This window comes from Mirounga angustirostris, unplaced genomic scaffold (genome assembly GCF_029215605.1).
Source record: "Mirounga angustirostris isolate CCGP_5_RB_7025 unplaced genomic scaffold, mMirAng1.0.hap1 SCAF_12, whole genome shotgun sequence".
In the NCBI taxonomy this organism is placed as follows: Eukaryota; Metazoa; Chordata; class Mammalia; order Carnivora; family Phocidae; genus Mirounga; species Mirounga angustirostris.
The window spans coordinates 85730005-85743612 of NW_026991720.1; the positions used below are offsets into that span (position 1 = coordinate 85730005).

At 38.2% G+C, this 13608-nt stretch overlaps 1 protein-coding gene across 1 annotated transcript in view; it reads right to left on the minus strand.

Moving 5' to 3' along the window:
• The window catches only part of RELN (reelin), a 530360-nt gene that overhangs the window by 172988 nt on the left and 343764 nt on the right, over positions 1 to 13608 (minus strand). The window contains exons 12-16 of the mRNA XM_045864852.3: positions 12036 to 12187; positions 3664 to 3776; positions 2132 to 2340; positions 1133 to 1261; positions 58 to 167 (exon numbers count right to left, since the gene is read on the minus strand). Of these exons, the coding sequence (XP_045720808.1) occupies positions 58 to 167; positions 1133 to 1261; positions 2132 to 2340; positions 3664 to 3776; positions 12036 to 12187 (713 nt within the window). The remainder of the gene's footprint in view (positions 1 to 57; positions 168 to 1132; positions 1262 to 2131; positions 2341 to 3663; positions 3777 to 12035; positions 12188 to 13608) is intronic.

Genomic DNA, 13608 nt, shown 5'->3' on the forward strand with positions numbered 1-13608 from the left:
AAAAGCACAGGAAGACTCTGCATCAATGGCATGTGATTATGACAGGCATAAACTAACCATTATCAATTGCCCACATGTTTCCAAGGATTGGTCCCGTTTGTCTCCAGCGAATTCTGGTGTCCCTGGTTAGTGCTGCGTTAGGAAGGGGAATCGTTATTCGGTTCCACCTGCAAGAAATTTAGCACAAAACAGCTTCACCACATTCTCATCTTTTGAACCTCTTTTACTTGCCTTTGACGTTCTAGTTTCTAAATGCTCGGGAGAGCACTAAAGTTTGGCAATAAACTCTTTAAATTCACCTGTGGAGTTTGTTTATAGTTTTCCGACAAACAACTTCTAAAAACAGCCGTATCACGCTAGAGTACTGTGTTTGTTCTTAATAGCAAGTGATATTTACTTTGTTTTTAGACATTCTTTTTAGGAATTTTTACATCAATACTCAGACCTATGATATTATTCTATGATATGCATCTGTGCCCACATGGGGGCTGATTGGCATTGATTACTTTCTATTTTTTGCTCTCCCCTAGTCCTATGCACATTTCAAGAGAGGCTAAGAAAGAAAATAATTCTTAACTTAATTTTGCTATGCTTGGAGATATTTTTACCAGTTTATCCAGTGCTTATTCTGTAAGGTGGAAGGTATTTGGCACAGTCATCTTTAATTCTCTAAACAGCCCTCAAAGGGGTATATCATTGTCCTTAATTTACGTGGAAAGAAGGGGAAAGTTAGAGAGTAAATATCATTACTCAAGTAGATGGCAGAACTAGGAGTTGAACCCACAGCTTCACTTTCTTCCACCTCTCTATGCTGTATCATTCCCTAAGTAAGTATTTTGGCAAGAAGCCTTTTGGCAATAACCATGCAATCAACTATACAAAATTTAAATTTATGTATCTAAAATATAAAAGCCAAGTACATAGAGAATGAGTGACCCTACAAATCCTGATCTTGTATCAGATTTACTGAAGTTATTGTCTTTTTGTCTTTTTTTAAAAAAATGGGATCCTTCCTACATCTCCTGAAAGCTTCCTTACCTATTATGAAAAAGTAGAGTCTCAGGCTTACTCCTGGATTTTGAGTCACAACATGGATTCAAATCTCCCAATCTCTCAGAGAGAATGTACTCACCCACTGTAGTTTTCGGAGGAGTAGATTGTGCTGTGGGGAAGGTGGGGTCCAGCACAGATCTCAGGCAAACACTCAGTGTGGAGGAGGGACCAGGAGCGCCCATGGTTGGTGGAAAACTCCAAGGTGACGCTGGTAACACCAGGACAAGCACAACAAAAAAGTGCAAAGATTAGAAAATGAAGAGACTCAGCCCTCGCTAAGTATCTTAAACATTTGCAGAACTAGGGTAATAAATTTTAAGATGCTGTTTCCAAAATGATCATTTCCCCTTCACTGCAGTCTGACCAGCCTTCAAAGGGCAAACGGTTAAATTACCGCGAGAGAAACAGACTATCTTTTAAAGCCAACAAATAGGAATGGGCGTTGGCGTGCTTCAATCTGATAGATGGCAAGGCAATTACCATGTCTCACACTGCCACCTCATCCTGTGAATGTGAGACTCACAAAATTCTTAGAAAGGACCAGCAACACTTGTGCGAAGTGAAACCGAGAAGTCATAGCTCTTGAAGTGCTAATTGATTTCCGTGCCTATTATTAGGGGGTCACTAACCAACATGAGGTCAAGCTTTTTTTCTCAGTTATTTGTTTTTCTTCTCTCTCGGCAATCTGTCTGCATGGATGGCTGCCACAGCATGTGCAAACACTTCTGATACCTAAAACCAAGCTCATAGAATGAACTCATTTCTACTTAAAATTATCCAATCATAATCTGCATATTAATTGAAGAGCTCCTCTTTGGGGGGGAAGTGCGTATTTTTTTAAAGGATGTTTCATTAGAAATTCAGCAGGAAACCCACTGAGAAGTTGCTCTGGTTTAATAGCCAAGTCCACATGTTCATTTTTTTTTTAATATGTTATTTTTTAAGTAATCTCTACGCTCAACATGGGGCTTGAACTCATAAGAGTTGCGTGCTCCACGAACTGAGCCAGCCAGGTGCCCCACGTTTTCATTTCTAATTAGTGTGTGAGTTCACACACTCACAAAATAGGACTTCCTACCTGTTACCAGGTTGATGTGTTCCACAGCCCAGATTAATGGAAAACTGTATCATGTGAGACATCGTAGAAGGGAGAACAGGTAAGACGTGGAAAAAATCGACAGCCCAGACGTTCCTGTTTTGACCTTGATGGTTCTTTTGCCTGAGACAAAATCTGGTAGCAGGCGTCTGAAGCTCAGGATTGATGACAACAGAAACTAAAGATGGAACCTTCAGAACAAAGGAAACCAAAATCACTCATCATCCCTCTATGTGAGACTGTGTGAATTCTCCTAGACTCAATCTTGCAGTTACTATGTGTATAATTGCCATTTATGAGCACGGGGCGAAGTCCTGTGTGTTCCACTGTTATTTCATGTAGTTGATGCGGTCTTCATGGGTATTTGTTTGAGTCACTCAGGATTCCTCCTTTGCAGGCACCTGGAACTCTCTGTGTGTGACTGATCAGGCCCTCTCCACCTGAAGATTAATTAGTGTAAGTTCTTTAAAAGTTATCAGAGCATATGTATCCATTTTATATACCTTGGAACAAGACAAAGGCAACTTCACAGTTAAAATTTATCATCGGTCCTCTTTTAAAAAAGTGAATTTGTATGGTAATAATGGTTGCCAAACTAGTATTCTGAAAATAGGATGCTAGGCGGGAACAGCCAGCATCAGTGAGTTACATAATTGACTTCGTCTGAGGCATGCAGCTGACCAGAGCAGATGTAACCCTAGCTAGTCACAGGTGGAAAACTAGTCCATCATGAAATCCCAAATGGTCTAACTCGAATGACCCTAGCAGATGGGTGTGCTGGATACTTTCTCTGGCCATCCCCTATTCTAGCCTCCATGTTTATCTCCTGTCTTCCGAAATGCTAGGTGCTGGCTGTGTTCAAGCTCCTTACAGTTCCGAGGGTGCTATCAATGTGGAGAACAGCATAACTAATAATGATTGTGTGAGTGTGGTCTCAGCACAAAGAAATCTACTACTAGAAAAAAATAATTCTACACCTAATGACAAGCATCACACATAATTCTGAAGATGTTTGCAAATAACCAGAGCCAGTACATGTACTAAATCCAAAGGGCAAAGGAAAAAGGTCAATTTCAGTGGCTATAATTAGCAAAAAAAAAAAAAAAAAAGTAGCAATAATCTATACTTCTACAATGTCTTCTACCTAGGAAATCCTAAAATGCTTGATAAATAGTCATTATGCCTGATAACAAGTCTGTGAGGTTCCATAACTAGAGCCACTTTTGGGGCTTTATAGGGAACAAGAATAACTATCAGAGTACTGGGCTCCATCTTACTGTCTCTAATGGGCTGTAGTTCATTTTTCCTGATAAAAACTGCCTTTTTCATTTGTATCAGGGAAAAAAAAGAGAATATTAAAATGTCCATGTCACTTTTAAAGAAATCTGGCAACTTCCTGGGCTTCTAAAAGAGAGTGTTCTCTGCATCTAGCAGGGTCTTTTCATGGTTTTGACCTTGGCCTGTCTACAGAGATCTGGGATGGGGCCATTTGGCACATGGACTGGCATCAATACCTTATAGGAGGAATAGGAAAGAGTATCCAGTGTAATGTGCTCTTTTCTTCCTTCAATCTTTGCATACAGGGTGATATCATTTTCATGAGAATCTCCAGGGTCACAAACCCCTCCTGTATAAAACAAAAATTTTAAGTTCTTGGTACCAAATTGCATCCATAAACATGTGTAGTGTTAACTTTCAGAATTAAAAAAATATAAGAATAACTTTAAGAATAATTATAATAATATTATATTAAGAATGACCCTAAACAAAAATAACCAGACCCAAGGAAATAATTGATAAAGATAGTTCAGATAGAACTATCTCATGCTAAAGATCAATAACCTGATATTTGGGAAGGCCAAAGTAACTATGTGCTTCATGAGATTGCTCAAATGATAGTCTGCAATGAGCCGTGGCTGCATGTCCAAATTTTAACCCACATTAAAAAAGATGTGCTCTGCTTTTTAAGAAACTGTCACTTCCTTATATTTGAGGTCTTAATGGCCAAAATTCAGAACTGATTGATGCTGGTTTTTAAAAAATGTGGTGACTCACTCCATTAGCTATTTCTGAAGTGATATTACTTAAACAGTTGCACATAGTATCCTTAATATTTTAGCACATACTAGGTATTTGCATCTTAATTGCAGTTCATTTTACATTTTTCATTTTTATTTTTGGTACCACATTTGGTTGTTGGAAAGTACACAGAGTAGTTCATTCCCTATCTCTCTACTTTACAGTCAAATGAAACAATGGAACATTAGAACCAAGAGGTAATTAAGATCATCCTGATGACGAAACTGAATAACAGAGCAGGGACCTGAAACTGAAGACCATTCAACTAACCGGTGGAAAAGCCGTGAGTCAATGGTATGTCTTTTAGCCCTTGACCCTCTATTCTTTTCACTACTGCATTCAGCCAATAATTCTTACTATTGCTGGCTTCTATGAACTGTCTGCAGAACCTGGATTTTAAAGGATTGCATGTCTACCCAGAAGCCTCTCCCTACCCACTACTATCATTCACAACAGCCCCAGTCATCATAGCAGGAATGTAGGAATGTACATGGATTTCCTGGCAAATATTCTATCCTTATGGTCCCAAATTTATAACATTAACTCTTAATTTTATTACTATCTTTCAAAAGATCCCCTCCAGTTCTTAAATTAACTACCATTAATGTTAATTTTTCTCTACAGGCAATTTGTTGCTAATACTCTATGGTGACAGTAGGTTAACCTCAAAACTCTAGAACAAGGTTACCCTCTGAGAATTAATCTAGTAAAATCAACAAATAATGGTTGAGATTCACCATCGGAAGGAAAGAAGGAAGGAGGAAAGGAAGGACGGAAGGGAGGGAGGGAGGAAGGAAGGAAGGAGGGGGGAGGAATGTTTGATACAATCTTAGCCTGGGTAACTGGGGTCTGATCTTGGGAAAAAATTACTGATACGTGCTGTTTTAAGTAAGAAAGCTAGAACTTAATCAACATAAGAAAGATCATAATAATAGAAGTAACTTGGATGCTGGTATCCATGAAGCATAGAACTATAGCATGTTACATCAGTTAGACATACATAACTTGGCATATTATAAATATTTATTTAGTTAACTAATCTGAACTGAGAAGAGAGAGGCCAGATGTGGTGATAATGTCACCCTCGTCCTAACAGATGTTTATTGTTTAAGGGCAACAGCCAGTAGAGAGAACCTTACGATTTTGATATCTGATTATCAGAGTTTTTTTTAGCATTTTGTTACACACTGCTACATTATGGTAAATATAGCTAGTAAAGTCATTCTAAACGACTGTCTTTGGGGGAAAAAGATCTGCATGAAAACTAAACCCCTATCTAAAAACTGTAACTTCTTTGTTGAGGACATATTAAAGACTTACCCAAAAGAACACAGGAAAGGTGAAAGGTCACGGGCAGTATGGAGTTAAAGCAACATACCCAGAGACATAGGAACTGAACCTCAGTCCTCTCTAATTTCATTGATTTGTTCCCTGTAAATCTCTGCTCTCTTAAGAACAGTTCGTGAACTGCACCTGCCTTTCAGAGGGAACGGAGACACACGTGAGCGCTCCTCCCGCCCAGAATGACAGAAGAGGAAAGTCCACAAGGAGCCACAACTTTAAAATGATGACAGACTTTATCTAAAAGATCCCTCTGGGGGCAATTTATCAGCTCTGTGAAGTTTCAGTGACAGCAGCTGGTACAGAAAGATATGGATTCTTCTTCTGTTTCATTCGCTTTGATGTATTGTGGGAAGGTATGACTCAAGGGGCATTTTGTACAGCAATTACAAAAGACCTCAGTAAAAACCAGATGGACAGTCAGTTTTCAGATAGTTTAAGTCCTGCTTTAAGTAGCTTTTAAGATACTTATTTATATTAGGAGAGTGATTTTATTGTTTACTATGTATAGGACATTGGGCTTGAAGGGAAAATCTGACCTCAAAAAATTTGTAATTTAGCCAGGAAAACAAGATTAATACTCACAAAAGAATGATAATTAGCAATAAACTGTGTTGTGCTACCATAGTTGCAGACAAAAGTCAGAGAAGAGAGATACAAGTGTGGGCTAAAAGCTGGGTGTATATGAGATATCACCTCACACCAGTCAGAATGGCTAAAATTAACAAGTCAGGAAACAACAGATGTTGGCGAGGATGAGGAGAAAGGGGAATCCTCCTACACTGTTGGTGGGAATGCAAGCTGGTGCAACCACTATGGAAAACAGTATGGAGGTTCCTCAAAATATTGAAAATAGAGCTACCATACGACCCAGCAATTGCACAACTGGGTATTTACCCCAAAGTTACAAATGTAGGGATCCGAAGGGGTACGTGCAGCCCAATGTTTATAGCAGCAATGTCCACAATAGCCAAACTATGGAATGAGCCAAGATGTCCATCGACAGATGAATGGATAAAGACAATGTGGTATATATATATATATATATATATATATATATATATATATATATATATATATATATATACACACACAATGGAATATTATGCAGCCATCAAAAACCCCCGAAATCTTGCCATTTGCAATGACATGGATGGAACTAGAGGGTATTATGCTAGGCGAAATAAGTCAATCAGAGAAAGACATGTATCATATGATCTCACTGATAGGAGGAATTCTTAATCTCAGGAAGCAAACTGAGGTTTGCTGGAGTGGTGGAGGGTGGGAGGGATAGGGTGGCTGGGAGATAGACATTGGGGAGGGTATGTGCTATGGTGAGCGCTGTGAATTGTGTAAGACTGATGAATTACAGACCTGTACCTCTGAAACAAATAATACATTATATGTTAAAAGAAAAAAAAAAGAAGATAGTAGGAAGGGAAAAATGAAAGGGGGGGAATTGGAGGTGGAGACGAACCATGAGAGACTATGGACTCTGAGAAACAAACTGAGGGTTCTAGAGGGGAGGGGGGTGGGGGGGATGGGTTAGCCCGGTGATGGGTATTAAGGAGGGCACGTATTGAATGGAGCACTGGGTGTTATATGCAAACAATGAATCATGGAACACTACACCAAAAAAAAAAATAAATAAATAGAAAAAAAAAGCTGGGTGTATGGGAGATGTTCAGTGAATATGTTGAAGAAATAATAAAGGAATGAATGATGTATGTCAGGTTATTTTTGTCCTGTTCACTGCATTCTGGCTCTAAGAACAGAGTTGGATACTGGTCCTCAATGAATTTGTGTTGAACGAATACATGAATGAAGGAAACAGACATGAACCTAATTTTGAAAGTTGAGCAAATTTTCCAGAAATAGTCACAGTAGATTGATCTGAACCAAGGAATGAAACCAGGAAGAACATACAGGCAGGGCCAGAAAGGAAGGGAGTGTGATCTTGTCCAGATAAACAATCAGATAGTGATTTTCCAAAGGGGTCAGTATAAGCTGTCTGCCATATCTTAGATCTCTTCCCACGTTGCCTTTTTCTCCATCAGCTACCAAAGTTTTGAAGTCTTTCTATAGGTCCAGTCTTACCCTACCCTATATTTCCCTACTGTCCTGTCCTATTACATCCTCTCCTATCCTAAAAACCACCTTTGCTAGATCCTGCTTTCTCCTCAAGATCCAGACCTCATTTCTTTTCTTCTGTTACTGATGAACTTCTTGAAGAAGTGGTCCTTTTTCAGGGACACATGTCTTTTATTCTTTGAACTCTCTGTGCTTTGGCTTCCCATGTACCACACCATGGGGAATACTCGCTCAGAAGTCCCTGGGGAGCTCTCAGTCCCTATCCTGGTTGGCTTCTCTGTGGGCTAATCCCTACCCTTTCCCTTCCTCCTTCAGTGTAGAACAACACCTTCCTCCCACATGTCTTTATGTCCTTTCTCAGTATCCTTTGTCTACCTCTATGCCTTCCACCTTTACCTAGATGAGGGCTCCCCCTAAGAATTTTCCCTGTGCTTTGTTTACTCTGCCTTCTGTTTGGGAGAACACAGCAACTCCAGTGGCTCCAATTGTCACCTGTGTGCTGATGATTTTCCGATCTGGTTCACACCCTGAGAAAAATTTTTACCTTCGTATGGCTTTCCAGAAGCCTCAATCTCAACATACCTAATGCCAAAATCTTCTACTTCATATCTACTCTTTATTTATTTATTTTTGGGCATTTCCTATTTCGGGAAATAGGAAGAAATCCAAGAAATCCAAGGAAGAAATCCATGAAAGAAATCTCTGTCCTTTCCAATATTGGTCTCACAATCTCGAGTCTTTTGGGTGTGAACCTCGGTTGGTTCCTTCTCTTCTGTTGTTTATTCTCTATCCCCTTCTTCGTATGATTATCACTGTCACTCCATATTCCTTGGTTGCTTGGACTAGTGCAATAGCTTCCTAACTTCGGGTTGCCAGATGAAATATATTGCATGAACAATATTTATATGAAAAAATTATTTGTTTATCTGAAATTCAGATTTAAATAGGTAAAGGGGATTAAGAGGTACAAACTTCCAGTTATAAAATAAGTAAGTCACAGGGATGAAAAGTACAGCATAGGAAATGTAGTCAATAATACTGGAATAACTATGTGGTGATAGATGGTAACTAGATTCATCACAGAGATCATTTTATAATGTTTGAAACTATCTAATCACTATGCTGTACACCTGAAACTAAGAGGATATTGTATGTCAATTACGCTTCAATTAAAAAAATTTTTAAAGACTATTTATTTTAGAGAGAGAGAGTGCACGAGTAGGAGGGGCAGAGGGAGAGAGAGAGAGAATCTCAAGCAGACTCTGTGCTGAGTGTGGAGGCTGACACGGGGCTCGATCTCACGACCCTGAGATCATGATCTGAGCCAAAACCAAGAGTCTGATGCTTAACAGACTGTGCCACCCAGGCACCCCGCATTTTAAAAAAATTTAAAAAGCTGCTTTGGTTTTTTTCCTCTAACTCTGGCAACCCTACCCTCACTGGTCTCCTGTCCTCTAATTTCTGAGTGTTTCAGTCTTTCCTTCACATTCATGCCAGAGTTATCTAAAACACAGATGAGAATACGTCACAGAACTGATAGGAATCATCTAGTGGCTCTATGCTGCCTAGAGAAAGAACCTGAACTCCTTAATCGATATTAAAGAAGATCACCATTCTGGTTCCATTTCTCTTTTCTTGCTCCACCTTCTATCTTTCCACTCAGTTGTAGTGGGAAAATCACCCGCCCCAAACATGTCATGTGAATTTATACTTGTGCTTTTTCTCAAAATGCTGGCTTAGCTTGGCATTCTTTTCTCCCTTCAAACCCTTAAAAAGTTGTTTTTAATATTGATAATTCTCTGTTTCAATATGACACTCAAAATTAACTATCCCACTTGTATATCGGCAGAAGTGTAGGGATAGGTTTTTACAATACAGTTTATGTTCTGATTTTTGTGTAAAATAAAATGTCCCTTATTTCCCTCTTCTTTAAGAGAACTATCATCTTCCTCCTGCATCTATTCCTTCGAGGTAAGTTATAATTTTTTTTTTTTAATTTTTACTCAAGTGTAATGAACACAGTGTTATATTAGTTTCAGTTTATAAATCCCTTTAGATTTAAATTAAGGCCATCCTTCAAGGAACAGTTCAAATGTCATCTCCCTCACGGAGTGTTGCCCTGATCTCAACACTGCAGCGACCCAGAGTGTCCTTGGCACTTCCATACCATCTTCATTTCATTACAGCCCATTACATTCTCTCTCTTCCTAAAAATTTTTATTTAAGTTCCAGTACAGTTAACATACAGTGTTATATTAGTTTCAGGTGTACAATACAGTGATTCAACAGCTCTGTGTATTACGCAGTGCTCATCATGATAAGTGTACTCTTCATTCACCCATTCCCCCACCCTCTTCCCCTCTGGTGACCATCACTTTGTTCTCTATAGTTAAGAGTCTGTTTCCTTGAAGGGGGGGAAATTGGAGGGGGAGATGAACCATGAGAGATGATGGACGCTGAAAAACAAACTGAGGGTTCTAGAGGGGAGGGGGGTGGGAGGATGGGTAAGCCTGGTGATGGGTATTAAAGAGGGCACGTTCTGCATGGAGCACTGGGTGTTGTGCACAAACAATGAATCATGGAACACTACATCTAAAACTAATGATGTAATGTATGGTGATTAACATAACAATAAAAAATTTTTTAAAAAGAGTCTGTTTCTTGGTTTGTCTCTGTTTTTCCTTTGCTTGTTTGCATTTTAAATTCCACATATGAATGAAATCATAGGGTATTTGTCTCTCTCTGACTGACTTTTAGATGTTACTTGTGGGCAGGAATTCTAAGAAATTTTTATATATATAAAAAAAGATATATTGAGTTGTACCTATTGGCACTAGGTACTGTTTTAAGGGATTCGTATGAATTCAATCATTGAGATTTAGGTACCATTATTACCCCCCATTATATACCCCACATAACCTAGCTCAGTGCTCTATAGTCAATTGGAATTAATTAATTTTTAAAATTAAATGGAGATGATTTTATTTGGGATAATGTTCTGTTGGCTCATTCAAATGAGTTTTTTCCTCACAGTCAATATTATTTTAATTGATTCATTAATAATCTTTGTTTCAGAAAGAATTAAAGATGACTAAATTTTTTCTACAAAGACGCTTATATAAATATGACAGTGTCTTACAAAGGCACTGAATGGGGTTGATTTAGTATGAGTCACCTTGAAAAAAATCAAGAATGCAAATTATTATGTGAAAAATGGTAAAAAGGGAAAAGGCTTAACATTAGAACCATGAATGTTTATTACAACTTTTTGAGGGGAGGGTTAAGGTTTCCCAGGAATCTTTCTTAATAAAATGAGAGCCAGTTTGAATTCTAATTATGTAAAGGAAATGAACTCTGGGTCTCTAAGTATACAGACCATTTCAGTTGAGGTGAGGAGATCCTTAATGTAGGAAGATTACATTATTATACTTTATATGTACAACTTCCCTGTTATCAAACAGATCATCATTGAAAATGAGGTACCATCAAGCAGACAACGTTTTGGAGTATGACATAATCTGAAGTTTACCATGCCACTCTGACCTGTAGGAAGTAAGTAATGTGAGGGAAATAAACAGCCAGTGCTGAAGCCCAGACTCAGGGGCCCTGTTTGTCCTGATGAGCTGACATCTTTGCAAGTAAGTTCAAAGGTGCTAAATGTTTATTTCCTGTTTCACTTCCAGGTGTTGCCTGTGCTTTCTGAGTCACTCAACAAAAAAAGGCATGTGACACCTACGCACATTTCTGGAATGACATCCAGTGGAAGAATACGTAACTAACACGATAAATTTGAGAGATCCCTGATTTCAACCCCCCCCACATTCTTCCTTGGGTTTTTTTTCTAAATGTTTACCTACTTATTTGCTCTACAATAATCTAGAGAAAAATACACCTATGAACACTTTCTTTGTGTGTTTGCTACATATTAAAAAGTAGACAGTGTTATTAAAGTATTATAAACCTCTTAGCATCCCACAAAGAAACAGTGATGTAATGATGATATGTCCATGAAAACAAATGACTTACCTAGATGACTGCTTTGGGGGGAAGCCAGGGACTTTGGACAAAGGAGTTATTTTGTTCTCAGCTTCTCTCCCGTTGTCTTTTCAGTTATGACCACTGAGGGAGAGGTGTGATGAAGGTATATGGCATTTTACCTTCAGGCCTATCAAGGCGTGCCAGGACTAGTTCTCTTATAGGATGGTTCCAGTAGGGCTGGTCTGAAGCAGGTGGGAGCTTTTGTTCATCTAGTAGAACTCATATTTTGTGAATATCATTTTATGTTGTTAGCCGACTAGCTATCTTACTTCCCCAGGGATAGGGGATGGCCTAGGTTCTGCCTTAGGTCAAAAAAATTTGTTCAAAATGTACCTACCCATAACAAAGTAAAATCTCAGGTTCCCATAACCGGTAGTATCCATATATGGGGTGCATAATTTCCTCTCTCCATCTTTGAGGAAGACCATTGATAAACCTGATTCTACTGTTCCGCATTCTGTACCAATGACAGCTCCCAAGATGTCCCACCTTAAAAAACAAGGAGAATCATGAACAGTTGGAATATTAAGTCAAAGCTTTATAGAGTATAACATTTTATTTTTAATGAGGAACATTTACTTAGAAATCAATAATTCTGAAATAAAGATGTGGTACAGCAGATTTTCGTAATGAACAAACTTTTAAACACATTCCATTCACAATTATGATTTTTCTGTAGAAGGACAAATTTAATCAATACTATGTATGGTATGTCTATTACATGATAGTCTTTATTCTCAAAGTACTTACAGTCAAGATGGGGGGATCAAATTTGAACTAAGGAAACAGGGAACCATAAAAGACAGTATCATAAGATCATAAACAATTGTATGGTATTTTGCGCATTAAAAAAGTTATAGAATGTAAAGTCATAAGAGTGGCAAGAGCCTAGCTAGTTTTCAAAAAAAAGATGAGATTTAACCTGGATCATGTCAAAAAATATATATTCAGATATACAGAAGAGAACAAAAATATCTAATATTTTAAAACTATTTCTCCTTAGTATTTATTTCTGGTTGTGTCTAATCTGGACATTGCTGTTCACACAACTCGCTTGCCCACAGATGGAGGAAACTGGGACACACAGAGGTAAGTGGCTTTGCCTAAGGCCAATTGCCTGTTTAACTTTAAAACTGAGATCTTCTGTATCTCAGTTTGCTCTTATTTTAGTAGTTATGGTTCTAAAGAGTGTACTGTGCCAGGGAGATTATGTTGGACCATTTCAGTTTATAATAGATTTGGGACTAAGATGTTTAGGAAATGCTTACTTTTTTTTTTTTATATTTTAACAGATTATATTAATCATTCAAGAAACTAAAAAATAACCTTTTGAAGCAGCTCTTAATAGTGATGGACCACTGTAAATTAACAAGGAACCTCTCTTGACTCATACAAGAAAATTTCACACTGGTTCATTGGTCTTTTACTTGCTCCATTTATCCCAATTAAGCCACTCAGCCTACTGATCCACAAAGCAAGTTAAGGTTATAAATGATGCATATGATGACTCCTTTTAGGCTTTAGGGTATTTTTAAAGTGAAAAATTGAATTGAAAAAGATGGAATTGTCATGGACTAAAAGAACCTTCTATTCAAGTGAAAAATGAGATTTTTTCTTTTTCTCATTATTAGTTGTGAATGAATAACTCTTCTAGATGAATCTAAATGAATTATTTTCAAGACATCCACCACAGACAGAGCTGTGTGAGATATGTTCAGACTGTATATTTCTTTTTTTTTTTTTAAGATTTATTTATTTGAGAGAGAGAGAGAGTGAGAGAGCACAAGCAGGAGGGGCAGAGGGAGAGGGAGACAGAATCTCAAACAGACTCCTCACTGAGAGTGGAGCCTGATGCAGAGCTCGGTCTCACGACCCTGAGATCATGACCTAAGCCGAAACCAAGAGTTGGA